Source organism: Hippocampus zosterae, chromosome 9 (genome assembly GCF_025434085.1).
Source record: "Hippocampus zosterae strain Florida chromosome 9, ASM2543408v3, whole genome shotgun sequence".
Taxonomy (NCBI): Eukaryota; Metazoa; Chordata; class Actinopteri; order Syngnathiformes; family Syngnathidae; genus Hippocampus; species Hippocampus zosterae.
In genome coordinates, this window is record NC_067459.1 from 5,123,534 (window position 1) to 5,137,706 (window position 14,173).

The following is a 14,173-nucleotide window of genomic DNA, read 5'->3' on the forward strand; positions in this document are numbered from 1 at the left end:
TCTCTGGGTTATCTGAAATGTAAAGAAATAAATGTTGGAGACAGATATGTATAAAATGTATTTTCCCTTCTATGTATGGAGACTTATGGGACAACCTGTATATCTTACCTGCAATTGATGAGCAAGCATTGCATGTTCACCAGCGGCCCTAATGAGCACACAGGATATTGAAAATGGACGGATGGGTTTCTGCACATTTAAGGTTATTATAAGAATACTTGAACATTTCACTTGTTACATCTTGCATGCGTTATGTTCCTGGTCTAAAGGAACCAAAAACATAACTTGCTTGAAGTCTTCTGAGGTTCCTACCCTCAAGTGAGGAATGTCCACAAAACTAAATCAAGCTTTGCAGTGGTTATTTTAGTTTCTCTCTCTCTCACACACACAAACACACACACACACGGACGGACACACACACACACACACACACACACACACACACACACACACACACAGGGAAAAGTATCTCCAACAATCGTGGAAAAACAAGTGTAAGTCCTCAAAGCTCGGACTGTTAGAAAAAGATGGTTCAGAGTAGCAAGCTCTTTGCTGTCATGCATTTACACCATCAAAGTTTGCTCCTCATTCATTGACCTTGAAGTGTCTACTCACCTTCTTCATCAATAAATGAAACCTTCTACCAAAGTAAATCAACCTTGCTTTTGGGTCAAGAAACTAACCCCACATAAGTCTCATTTGAAACCCTCACATATAAACACACAATTAATTCACTTTTTCAGTTCAAACTGATACTGTGGAGTACATCGTTTGATCAACGATCAAGAATTTTTTTTTTTGTTCATTTGTTTCTTGGACCATTATTATTTCCCCGAATTTCGTTGACAGCTGAGAACACGTTGACTGAAATGACCTGGACAGCCCTCCTTTCATTTCGCTAAGTCATCAAGCCCACACCGCGTCATCAAGCCCCCACCGCATTCCCAAACTCCCTCCGCCCCCTTGCCTTCATAATGAAGCATTGTTCGAAAACAAAAACCCAGGCCAAGGGTAGAACAAGGCACGTCCAAATTCTGGGACCAGACTGGGGAATCCTCAAGGGGTGAAGAAGAAAGTAAAGCAGTGCAAGGTGAAGAACTGAAGGTTGCAACATCACGCACCAGGGGGAATAAAATGGTAAGATCACTATTTCACTTTAGTTAATTAAATCCAATGGAAAAGCTAGAAGAATTAACTAACAAATGTGTAATACACGTTAGTCTTTCATCTTAAAAATTATTTTCCTGTTGATTTATACAATCTATATTGGAAAGCCCATCATCTACCTAATGAGTAGACTTTGAGGCTTAAGTCCTGCACAAAAATGACTTTGACAAAACATTGCTGGAGATGGCTTATTGCCAGCTAGTGTCATGGAGTGGAAAAAAATTAAAGTGCTTTCATCTTTTGGCTGTAATTATCTTCCATGGCCTATTTTGGAACAGTTCAGAAACTGGATGCAAATTACTGGCTGATACACAACCCATCCAATCACGATCACCACAGACAATCTTTTGAATTCCAAAGCACGAATGACAAATTTTGCTTTGATAAAACAACACTGCTCTGCGTTAACACTGCCAGATAGTTACTAAAATCACAAGATGTTATAGTGTAACATAATGGTAAACACTTCACTGCTTTTATCGAATCCGTTGCATGTACCCATCCATTATCCTCACGAGGGTCGGGAGCATGCTTGAAACGTATCTCGTCTTTCTTCGGGAAGCAGATGGAGTGTTGGAGGCATTAAGATATAATAATAATAATAATACTAAAAAATCAATAAAAATGTGTATTGTTGATAAATGCAGGTTGAAATGAATTTGCAAAACAGGATTTTCTGCTTTTATTTATATTTTACACAATGTCCCAAGTTGATTGGATTTGGGTTTTGTAATACCACCCCCACAGTGCATTCAGAAAAATATTGTTTTTTTCTTTTCAGCTCTTGTATTGGATCTCGATAGATCGTGTAGTTTGTATGCAAGAGACCAAGACTGTTGTCCTGGTCAGAATACAGTACTAGATGTCCAGTCGGGCTGTTAGTCATAGGTTGTAGCAGTAGAAGTTTGGCTTGTGTACCTCCTGCAGTCAAACAACATTCACAGGTTCATGTCACTTTTAAAGAAAACATTCCTCTGGCATTCTGACCAAACAGTTAAAAATACCCCTTTTGGCTCACCAATTAACAGAAAAATAAATAAATAAATCACGGCATTGAACAGCTCTACAAGTAAACACTCTAAATAGCCCGTTGATTAGGTATGGGTATTGATTGTATTTTCACATTACTGCTCCTCATATTGATACTACCTTTGGATCTGGTGACTTCATGATATTTTTTTCAGTACCGCTTAGACTCATAAGGGTCACGGGCATGCTGGAGCCTATCCCGGGTGTCTCCGGGCAATCAATGTACCTGTAATCTGATTACATTTTTTTCTGAAACTGGAATGGAATACTTTTACAATTTTTTTTGTATTGTGATCAAGTTACGTATGTATTCCATTAATCTTCAAGCTTGGGTAGAATGCAATAATTCTTTACTTGAAAGTGCGGGTCTGTGGGGGAGTGAATTCTAAACTGGTATTTACAATGTATATACCAACCATAGAGACCCATCGACTATGTCAGGAACATTTCCATTGAAAATATGAATTTAGCATTGATACAGTATGTTCCTAGCTGAGAGTAGCGTTGGGGTGGCAAGTCATTTGGTGGGGCTGGTGGCTGCCACCCTGGAGATCTGCCAGAAACTGTTCCTAACGAGAGAAACAAAGACAGTCCATTCGGGATATTAACCCCTTTAATGTCATTGCAGGTAATTTGCAAGTTGAAGATGAGGATGTCTTTGGCATCTCTGATGGCGTTGGTTCTCTTGGCCCTGGCCTTCCTGGGCCCTTGCCCTGGCTTGACAGCTCCCCTTGAGGCATCAGATGATGATCGTTTTGACCTGAAGAACTACGACCTGAACAGTGTAACAGACTGGGGCAAAGTGGGACCCACCATTTATGGTGACAATTATGATTATGAGGACTTGGACCAAGAAGTAAGTGGAGAGTATCAATGCAGTAAATTACTGTATATTCTTGAACAGGGATAGGATAGGGTAGTAAGGCCCAAAGGTCACATATATCATTCATTCATTCATTCATCTTCCTAACCGCTTGATCCTCACTAGGGTCGCGGGGGGTGCTGGAGCCTATCCCAGCTGTCTCCGGGCAGTAGGCGGGGGACACCCTGAATCGGTTGCATCGGAGAGACGAACAACCATTCGCACTCACACTCACACCTAGGGACAATTTAGAGTGTTCAATCAGCCTGCCATGCATATTTTTGGAATGTGGGAGGAAACCGGAGCACCCGGAGAAAACCCACGCAGGCCCGGGGAGAACATGCAAACTCCACACAGGGAGGCCGCAGCTGGAATCGAACCCGGTACCTCTGCACTGTGAAGCCGACGTGCTAACCACTGGACTACCGGGCCGCCCCGTCACATATATCCTACTGTATAATATAATAGTATAATTAGTATAAGAACAAACTAAAAAGTATTTATACATTTTACGTATCATTACAGACATTTTGATTTGTTTTAATCATGTTTATCATAAATTCAGTTGATGATTAATTTATTATAAATCACTAAATATAAATATGAGTAAAATATTCAATTTCATACAGTACATACATTTAAAATTTTGCTAGGACCCTTCCATGACTCGTCACCTTATCGTGGTGGAGGAATTTGTTTGTCCCATTGACCCAAGGAGCTAAATTGTCACGCATGGCAAATAGATCCTCGGGGAGCGACTAAACAAAGCACAGCTCACAGACCAATTCTGATGAGTTCTAATATTGTCCCGCATTTTTGATGACCCAGATGCAGGTCATCAAATGTCCAATTTATCCTCACAAGGGCCGCGCATGTGCTGGAGCATATCTCAGCTGATTTCGGGCAGTAGGCGAGGGACACCCTGAACCAGTTGCCTGCCAACCGAAGGGACGAACAACGCTCATGTTCACACTTAGGGACAATTTAGAGTGTTCAATCAGCCTCCCATGTATGTTTTTGGAATGTGGGAGGAAACCGGAGTACTCGGAGAAAACCCACAAATGCACGGGGAGAACATGCAAATTCCACACAGGGCGGCCAGTGGAATCGAACCCTGCACCTCTGCGCTGTGAGTTTGGCACACTAACAACTCGATCACCGGGCTGCCCACAAATATATAATATATGAATGTAGTCGTTGTCAGGGTTTTTTTGCTTCTACCAGTGTCATCCAGGACAAACGGTTCCTAAGACAAAGCAGATCAGGTTGGTAAAGTACAATAGACTCCACAGTTGTTTGTTCAAAGGACAAAGGAAATATTTTGGAATCAAATTTCATATTTTGCCGAAAAACCACACATGTAGGCAGCCAATACATAGAGAATAAAGCCTGAATCTATTGAAAAAACTAAAACTAAAATAATAATAGTACCAGTGCACAAACACCTCTCTACTTGAAAGAAATTAACTAATACATAGTTTGGTAAAAATATCGAACCATACTAACAGATCACTGAACACAATTATACTTGATTGACAGATCGAAGTAGAGACCGTCGCAGCGGACATCAACAGATTAGGCAACCAGCCAAAAGTAAACCACCATGCGGAAAAAGGGACTGTGCCGACTTTTACGCCTCCTCCTGTGACGTTGGACTTCAAAGGATCCGGCCTATTTGGACCTCACACGGGAATGGGTTTGTCCTGTCACTGTGCTTCATATGATTTAAAGACACAGTTTAACTGCCCTCACCTCTATTTGATCGGCCATCAGTGATCGTCTTGCTCCGTTCTAAAACATCTAAATTTGTGCAGGAATGCCAACCTGCCTTCTGTGTGTCTGTATTGGAGGGAATGTGTACTGTGATGACACAGGCCTGAATCAGATACCACCCCTGCCCAAGGACACCAGGCATTTTTACGGACGCTTCAACAGCATCCGACACATCAAGAACACTGACTTCGTAAACCTCAGTGGGAAAACCAGTTTAACGACAAACACATCTATTGTAATGTGAAAACAATGACACATTTTTTAAAAACACAATTGTTGTCTTGATTTACAGGTAAGATTCAATCTATTGACCTCACTGGAAACCAGATTTCGGAAATGGATGAAGATGTATTTGCCTCGCAACAGCAGCTCCATGACTTATTGCTCGCTGAGAACAACCTACAGGCCTTGCCGGAACTACCAGTTACTTTGAAGTACATCGATCTACGAAACAACAGATTGATCAGCCGAGGGATCTCTTCAGAGTCCTTCAAGGTAGATCCAAGGCAGACATACCGATGCCAAATGCGGCAGTTCATGACAAGATTAAACATTCTGACATGGTGACACATTGTCTCCACAATTTATTTCTCTCTCTTTCTGTGTCTGTGTGTGTGTGTTTGTTTGTGTGTGTGTGTGTGTGTGGTGTCAGGATTGAATGTATTTTTATGTTAACATACATTTCTCCTTTACACAGGATATGAGTCATCTGGAATTCCTCTACCTATCTAATAATAACCTGGATTATATTCCAACACCACTGCCATTGAGTCTCAAAGTATTGCACCTGCAGGTAATCGTACAGATGGAGTAACCTATTTTGTAGTGGTGTGTTTTGTAGTGCGTATGATGTCATGTTATCTGTACGCCTCAAACTTTAATGACGGATTCCCATAAAACAATGTGTGGGGGATGTGAAATTGTGTTCCGAAGAACAATATTTTTACAATTCATCCCTGTTTACGCCAGCCTCTATTTGTCATTTAGGCCTGCCGCAAATGATTATTCAACCACTAGCGGTCGTGGCGATTCGACGAGCAATTGAATCTTATGTAAATGATGGCATATTGCACGAGCAAGCAACTGCTCTTATATAAACTATCATTCATTAACAGCTTGAATTTTTAAGGCAGGGGTCACCAACCTTTTGGAAGCTAGGAGGTACCTCTTGGCTACTAATTAATGCAAAAGGCTACCAGTTTGAGCCACACTTCTGAAATACCTATCGCCATTATTAATCATTCATAATATTCTTTCGAGCGGCACAACTGGTGAGCATGTGCGCCTTACAGTGCAAAGGTGCAGGGTTCGATTGCGGCTATAGCCTGCCTGTGTGGAGTTTGCATGTTCTTTGTGTGCATGCGTGGGTTTTCTACCTCTTTTACTCAGGAGAGTACATTTTTAAACCACTTCCTGAACAGGGTTAAATTTGCTCAGATTTAAGCTGTTTTCAGCTCTACGGGGGGCAGCCATGGTGCTACACCGGAGTAAAAGTTGCAGTGTGAACACCCCTCAAGTTGAGCTGCTGCTCTTCCACATCAAGACGAGTCAGATGAGGTGGCTTGGACATCTGGTGAGGATGCTTTCTGAAGCCCTCACGAGTAAAGTGTTCCGGGCACGTCAAATTGGGAGGAGGCTTGGGAATGGATCGGGAATACCCCACCACTTGGAGCTGGTTAATCTAATCTCCTGAATTAATCTCCTGAAGCCTGACCTCGGATAAGTGGAAGAAGATGGATGGATAAAATTAGACGATCTTCTCACCATCGAATGTCAGCGGTTTTAGCATTGGTGGGCAGGCCATTATTTTTAAGAAAGTGGCAATGTGTTCTTAAATAGAAAAGTATGCCATTAACAAGCTATCCTCTTCCAACACTGCTGGGGCCAAGGAAGTGTGCCATTGCTTGAGAGTGGCTTGAACCAGAGCTGGCCCGACCTAATTTTGTACTCAAGGCAAGATTTTTAATAGCTGTAATTTGCATCCCCTTAAAAAAGAAAAAAAATCAACGAACATTGTTTTTAACATTCTTTAATTGAAAAGAGGGCGGCCCGGTAGTCCAGTGGTTAGCACGTCGGCTTCACAGTACAGAGGTACCGGGTTCGATTCCAGCTCCGGCCTCCCTGTGTGGAGTTTGCATGTTCTCCCCGGGCCTGCGTGGGTTTTCTCCGGGTGCTCCGGTTTCCTCCCACATTCCAAAAATATGCATGGCAGGCTGATTGGACGCTCTAAATTGTCCCTAGGTGTGAGTATGAGCGTGGATGGTTGTTCGTCTCTGTGTGCCCTGCGATTGGCTGGCAACCGTTTCAGGGTGTCCCCCGCCTACTGCCCGGAGACGGCTGGGATAGGCTCCAGCACCCCCCGCGACCCTAGTGAGGATCAAGCGGTTAGGAAGATGAATGAATGAATGAATGAATGAATGAATGAATGAATGAATGAATGAATGAATAATTGAAAAGAAAATGTCACTCTGTTTAAATGCTTAACACATTTAGGTCTGCAACTATTATTATAAAATTAGAAAGATTATTATAATCTGTTGATTTTGTCAATTTGATGAATTAAAAAAACATTTAATTTCCATCCATGTATTCAAAAGAGGACAATTTTTCAATTTAACAGTGCAGAAAATGCTCTAAATATGCACAAACATTATGATTCAGGGACTCGTTTGGTCTGTCATAAAAGGCCCTCTCATGAAAAGTTTTGGACATCTCTGCTATACTTTATAAATAATTATTGTTTTACCTCCCAAACATTTGCTCATTGTGAAGTGAGTAGAATTGAATTCACTGCTACCATACAGCGCTCTTATATCAAAATACGCTCGCAAGGGAAAGCAATTCAACTGCCCGAACAACGGCTCTTCTCTCGAAAAAATCTTAAGTTGAGTCATTCATATCTCAAGGCATCATTGTATCGCCTGATGGGCCAGCTGGTTCTGACCTGCAAAGCTCACAAGTCAGAGGGACGTCACAGTTACAACTACACTTTTAAATGTGTGAAAACAATAACAACTTCTCTTTGGAACTTACAATTAGGGGAACAACATCCAGTCGCTGCATGAAGACACCTTCTGCGACAGCCACGATCGTTTCTTCATCCGGCGTAACCTGGAGGATATTCGGCTGGATGGCAATCCTTTGAACATCAATCTGTTTCCTCAGGCCTACGTCTGTCTGCCCCGTCTGCCTGTCGGGAATCATTAATAGTCACTGTGGAAGAAGAAATATATATATATATATATATATATATATATATATATATATATATATATATATATATATATATATACCGGTATATATATATATATGTGTGTGTGTGTGTGTGTGTGTGTGTGTGTGTGTGTGTGTGTGTGTCCTAAACAGAAATATTATCATACAACTGTATGGTTTTAGATATTTTATATAGGAACTTCCTATTGCAGCTGCCATGTGAGTGAAGTCCCCAGGCATGACTGAAAAGTCGTTTCGAACACGACTGTTTATTATCCCTTGGTAGAAGCAACCCATTTCACAATTCAGTCTTTTGTTGATGGTATACAAATTCTAACTAACAGAACCTTAACACACACGTCATTGATTACGTGTCATTGAGTTTTTCATAATTGTTTTTATCTGAATGTGTGAGTCTTAATGCATACGCCAGTCGATGAATACATAAATGTACTTGTTTGTTTCAAATCATAAAAGTAGACTGAGCCAGACGTACAGACCGAGTTCAAGATTAGCTGTGACTATTCCAAATATTCTACGAGTTGAAAGTGGCAGCACCATATCTTTAACACCATTTGATAAGTTGATTGTTTGAAATGAATAAAGGGGTCGAACATTCAATTTGTCAACTTCCGCATTTCTCTTGTGATTTGTGAATTCTTATCACAGCACACGATGATGCAACATGTATCGAGTTTCTTAAGAATGCAGTTGTATTTGTATTCTATTTAAACTACATGTTTCCAGCTCCTGAGCTGCAGCAGTTTGAGTGTCACATTACTGAGCTGCAGCTGTCTGAAGACTAACCCTTCGGGTGCAACCATCCAAGGCCGTCCCCTCAGAACTGGAGACAGGCTTAATACATGTTGATGACGCAACTAAATGGCAGGACTCATGTTTAGTCCATTTTGTCTGATTCGCACCCTGCCAATCTGCTGATTTTTATTTTATTTTTTGCCTCCTTACCTACCCGACCGATTGGACTACCTATATACCGACCTACCGACCCATGTTTTCAACCAGTTAGGAGGGGTGGGAGCATCCCAAAACGAATTGCGGTCGACCAACCTCAAAAGCTCCCCTGTATGACAATCTCAATGATATGTTGGCAATAGGCTGGTGGTATGATGTGGACACTATGTATACTGCAGTTGCCACACAGTTCAAAAGATTCACTTTTCAAACTAACTGAACAAATTACGCATAGGGGCACAGCACTGCTTGAATCTCTCCCTTATATCTATGTGTGGTCTCCTTCAGAGCAGACACATCACCAAGGGTGGGCTATAGGGGGCTGTGCCAGGCCACCAAGATGCTTGTGTCTCGCACCCGATTTGAGGCACGGCTTTCTAAAAGTAAATGTTTTTATTTTAAACTTATAGCAGCAATTTTTGTCTTGTGAAATAGTATTGTTGAGTTGCTTATCACTAAGAAATATACATAAACAGTGATGTCATTTTCATTTGATTGATGGCCAGTCTCTCTGCAACATCCAATCATGTCGTTACTGAAAATAAGATTAGGTATGCAGACGCGCCCGCATACTTAATGTGTCAATGCGAGAGTCCTGCACATTTTTCAAAGTTTGGCATTGTGTCGTGTGGAAAGGGCATGGCTGTATTTCATTTCTTTCATGAAGTGACATAACATTTGGAGTGGGCGCCTGTATGAGGAAAGCACCCTATAATCCCTCAAATTTGGGCGATCATTCTAACGTTTTCTAAGGTTGGTGTGAGCGTGAGTAAAGATGTCCCCATAAATTTTGGTGACCACTGATCGCAGTTTTCACACGTGAGGAGACGTTTAGATTTTTACAATTACGATTGAGTCTGTCTTGGTGCGTCACTCTACGGCAAGTGAGGAGGGACTAATTATATTAGTGTCGATAAACTAAAGAGCCATTTGAACTGTTTTATGCAATATTCTATTGGAGCGACAAGCTCTTTGGAAAAATAAAATGAAGACACATGTTCTTTCCCTTTTTCTTGGTAAGTCTGTAGCAGAAAATTGTTGAACCAGGTGACCCGGTCGAAGCGATCGTCATCCCATCCACCATATTGTGTGCGGCTTTAATACTAGCCATAAACTCTGCAAATATCGTAAAATTGATCTAGAATGGCATCATGCGATCCAAAGCAATAATTTGGTATTAATCTCGTGATTTCTTGCTTGATGATACATTTCCTTGGAACAAGTGAAGGAGGCATCTTCATGATTTGCTTCACTTTGCCTCATCAAATTCAGCTGCGTTGTCACCGTACTCAGGAAGGTGTCTTTTTATATATAATGTAAAGAAATATAAAATACTGTATGGAGCAAAGTACGGTCTGTACGGTATTCATTGGGCCCCCCATGCATTTCACGTGCCCCCTCAAGGTTGGGTTCTGGTGACAGGTCTACTTCAGCGTATGCTGTAATTCATCCGCCCATCAGCAGCACACTGAACATTTAATTGCCTTACGAGAAGAGAATTAGTAATAAAAAAAGTATGAAAATCTCACCCAAAAATATGGAATGCATATTACAATTACATTTCTGATGTTTTTCTGCATAAGCCTGCAAGTCCGACTGATCCACAGTGCTGCAGGTTTCACCTCCATGTAAGGTTAGCAAACCAAACAGAAGAGGCAGGACATAGCCTTGTCTTAAGTTTTAGTAATCCCAAACTAAAATGTTTTTGTTTGTTTAGGTTGATGAAGTAATTAGGTTTATTCAAAATGTAGGCAAAGGAGTAAAATATGTTCTATTTTCAATTTCAAACTTATACTGACAGTGTGTATTCTGGTAATGAAGCTCTGACCCTCAAACATGGAGACAGTGAGTCCTGCTACTTAGAGAACTATCATACTTTCATTCACTCATCAAGTCAAGTCAATCAAGTCAATAGTATTCATAGAGCACTTTCAAACAGCCATCGCTGCATACAAAGTGCTGTACATGGAGTGTACATCAGTGTTTTGTTGCTCTCGGCTCTGCGTGTTGTGCATTGGATGAGTGTGGAAATCAAAGCAAGGTTCGCTCACTTTAATGATGAAATCCATTCCTGTGTGATTGTTTTTGTTTTTGTTTTACCAGCGGTGTACTATGCAAACATGTACTTCCAACTCTGCCAGAGTGAGACACTTCCAAACAATAAGCTCCCTCCAGACTATATCTGTACGTACTGTATACCACTGCCAAGTTCATTGTCTATATTTATTCTCTTAGCCAAGCAGCTGTTCAGTCATGCCGTCCTCTACAAGTAGAGGGGACAGCGATTCCCCAGACACACTAAGATGAGTGGGAGCACCGCATGAACTTGTGGAATATAATTTTTTGTTTTAAGTCAATACGAAATTGTTGCAATGGCAGACAGTAACGGTCCCCCTCTATCGTCCTTCATCATGGATGAAGAAACTCTGAAGAGAAAACAGAAGGAGAAGTTAAAGAAACTGATGGCCACTGGCGGCAATCCGAGGCCTACTCGCTCTCTCCTCTTCTTGACACTCAGGAATCCCTTTCGTCGGGCTTGCATCAGTATTGTGGAATGGAAGTATCCTCATTGAAAGGCAAATGGACCAAATGAATATGATGACATCTAATTGCAGAAGTACAATTGTGGAATGTAATTTGTATTTGCTGTCTTTGAATGCTAATCATTGATTGTTTAGAACAGTGTTTTTCAAACTTTTTTGAGCCAAGGCACACTTCTTTCATTGAAAAAAATCTCGCAGCACACCACTAGGTGAAAATATGAACCTCACCCGCCCACGCTTATTTTAACAATTAACGTGTTAAATTGTTATTATAACCGTTTTTAACATTGAATAATGACCTTCTAACAGCTTAAATTGGAATCAAATGAACACAAAGAAAACAGTATTTTATTCTTTCAAATTTATTGTTTCACCGTCGTCCTGCATTCACGCGTCACAGGTTCGCTTGTCTCTCGTCGAAACACAAGGCAATTGGCTATTGCTGTTCCCCAGCGGTATGGGAGGGTACTACATGATTACTTTCTGGGCGAAAGACCGCACAGGTATACAAATTGGATATTTTCCCGCAGCACACCTGACAATGTCTTGCGGCACACTACTGTGCTGCAGCACACGGTTTGAAAAACACTGGTTTAGAATACGATAATGAACAGGAAAGGAAAAGAATGGTGCTCAGTCATGTTTGGCATTTTCCTAGACATGACTTTCAGACCTTTTGAAATAATTATTCTTTTGGCCATTTTTGCCAACTGTGTGGCCCTCGCTGTGTATTTACCCATGCCTGAGGAAGACAGCAACATCACCAACAGCAATCTGGTGCGTCCGCTTGACAGCATGTATTTTTATTCTTGCTACATTATGAGTCTACTCTTTTATTCAAACAACTACAATCTTGTACATGGCGTTCTTTTGCATACCCCATGTGCGGTTACTGTGATCATACCATAATGATGCCTCCCGCTTTGTTCTGTCAGGTGGGATAGCTTTCATCTCTCACTCAACTCATTTCTAATTTACCTCAGGCTGTTAAAGAAGTAAGGGTGGCACGGTGATCAACTGCTTAGCATGTCGGCCTCGCGGTGCACAGGTGCAGGGTTCGATTCTGGCTTTGGCCTTCCTGTGTGGGGTTTGCATGTTCTCCCCGTGCCTGTGTGGGTTTTCTCTGGATACACGGTTTCCTCACACGTTCCAAAAACCTGCATGGCAGGATGATGGGACATTCTAAAGCAATGGTTCTTAACTTGGGTTCGATCGAACCCCAGGGGTGGGTCAGTCTCTGGGGTTCGATGGAGTCTATGCCATCGAGGGTAAGACACATGCGACTCAACATGTTAATTAGTTATGACACGCCCACTTGGCCATCACTGACTGCAGATGACATTGTTTGTCCAATCAGCGCTGTAGGAAATGTAGTTCGCTTCGTAGTCAACGTGTGGCTGTCATAATTGTGTCGTTTAATTAAAAAGAAAAAAGTATACTTATCATTATCATGTAAATATATATATATATATAATGAAGCGGCTGGATAGCTCAGTTGGTAAGGCATCGGTTTGGCATACGGGAGACGGTGGTTCGAATCCCGCTTGGGGCAAAAATGAGCACATAACACCATCCAGTGTGGGTCCTTGGGCAAGATCCTTCACGCTAATGCCTACCTCATACAATGATGAGAGACAATAAAACGAATGACATGCCGGCTCAGACGTCGCCCGGCCAAACAAGGTCTGCGTCAGGTGCTGGGGAACCAGAGCACCTTGATGAAAAATGGGCTACTGGAACAAAGCTGAGATGGGCGAGATGCGATAACATGGCTCTGTTGGAATGCTACTACTCAAGCAACCCTAGTCAGAGGGGTTACATGCAGAGAATGTGGGCTAAATGGTTACTTCGAAACCCACAGTCACGGTTGACCACGAAACAACTAGTAGCTCAGTGTTCCAACATCCACAAACGGCAACTGCTGTCACAACTTGAGATTGATGAGGTACAACGCAGGTTCCATGGTGAAGGGCCCCAGGCTGTCAGATCAGAGGAGGAGGTCATACAAGAGATTGGGAGGCAAGCCCCAATGAATGCAGATGATGAGATTGGGTGGCCAGCCCCAATGAATGAAATGCTGAGCGAGGCAGCAACTGACCTGAAAGCGAAGATCATGGCGAGAATGAAAGCTGGGCAACCTAGAAACCGATTACAACGACTATGTGAAGTACCATCTGAAATTCTCATAGAAAGTGTGAATGCAGCACTGAGGGCGATCCCTACCGTAACGATCACAGACACCAATGAGCTGATATACGCTTCAGCATCAGTGATCCTGGAGACTCTGGGCTATAAGAGCAACCATGAGATACGTTACCCACCATGGAAAAAACGGTTGGAGGCTAAGATCAAGGCGGCCCGGAAAGATGTGAGTCAATTGACGGAGGCCCAGAGAGGTGTGATGAAAAGGCCGATACCCGAGAAGTACATCCAGATGACCATACCTGAAGCACTCGAAACTGCCAAACAAAGGCTCCAAGCCTTGTCCAGTCGCCTAAAGCGGTACACGAAAGAGAATGAGGCCAGACGAATAAACAGGCTGTTCGCAACACAACCTGCGAAAGTGTACGCTCAGTGGCAGGGTCCTAACAACAGAGCTGACCCACCAAGACTG

The 14,173-nt window shown here is 42.1% G+C and overlaps 2 protein-coding genes across 2 annotated transcripts in view; both read left to right on the forward strand.

The window, feature by feature from the left end:
- The first annotated feature begins 1,006 nt into the window (after positions 1-1,006).
- Positions 1,007-8,665, forward strand: optc (opticin). Its single transcript, XM_052075232.1, has 7 exons — positions 1,007-1,137; positions 2,825-3,052; positions 4,598-4,754; positions 4,873-5,031; positions 5,124-5,326; positions 5,529-5,624; positions 7,871-8,665. The coding sequence occupies exons 1-7, from the start codon at positions 1,135-1,137 to the stop codon at positions 8,036-8,038; spliced, it is 1,014 nt and encodes a 337-aa protein (XP_051931192.1). The 5' UTR covers positions 1,007-1,134; the 3' UTR covers positions 8,039-8,665.
- A 2,641-nt stretch (positions 8,666-11,306) lies between these two features.
- Positions 11,307-14,173, forward strand: part of LOC127607190 (dihydropyridine-sensitive L-type skeletal muscle calcium channel subunit alpha-1-like) — an 81,498-nt gene continuing 78,631 nt past the window's right edge. The window contains exons 1-2 of the mRNA XM_052075339.1: positions 11,307-11,576; positions 12,231-12,336. Coding sequence (XP_051931299.1) covers positions 11,389-11,576; positions 12,231-12,336 — 294 coding nt within the window. The 5' untranslated portion in view covers positions 11,307-11,388. The remainder of the gene's footprint in view (positions 11,577-12,230; positions 12,337-14,173) is intronic.

Coding starts and splice junctions, on each gene's coding strand:
- optc (XM_052075232.1), top strand. Junction 3,053..4,597: donor ATGAGGACTTGGACCAAGAA/GTAAGTGGAGAG, acceptor CTTGATTGACAG/ATCGAAGTAGAGACCGTCGC. Junction 5,327..5,528: donor TCTCTTCAGAGTCCTTCAAG/GTAGATCCAAGG, acceptor TCCTTTACACAG/GATATGAGTCATCTGGAATT.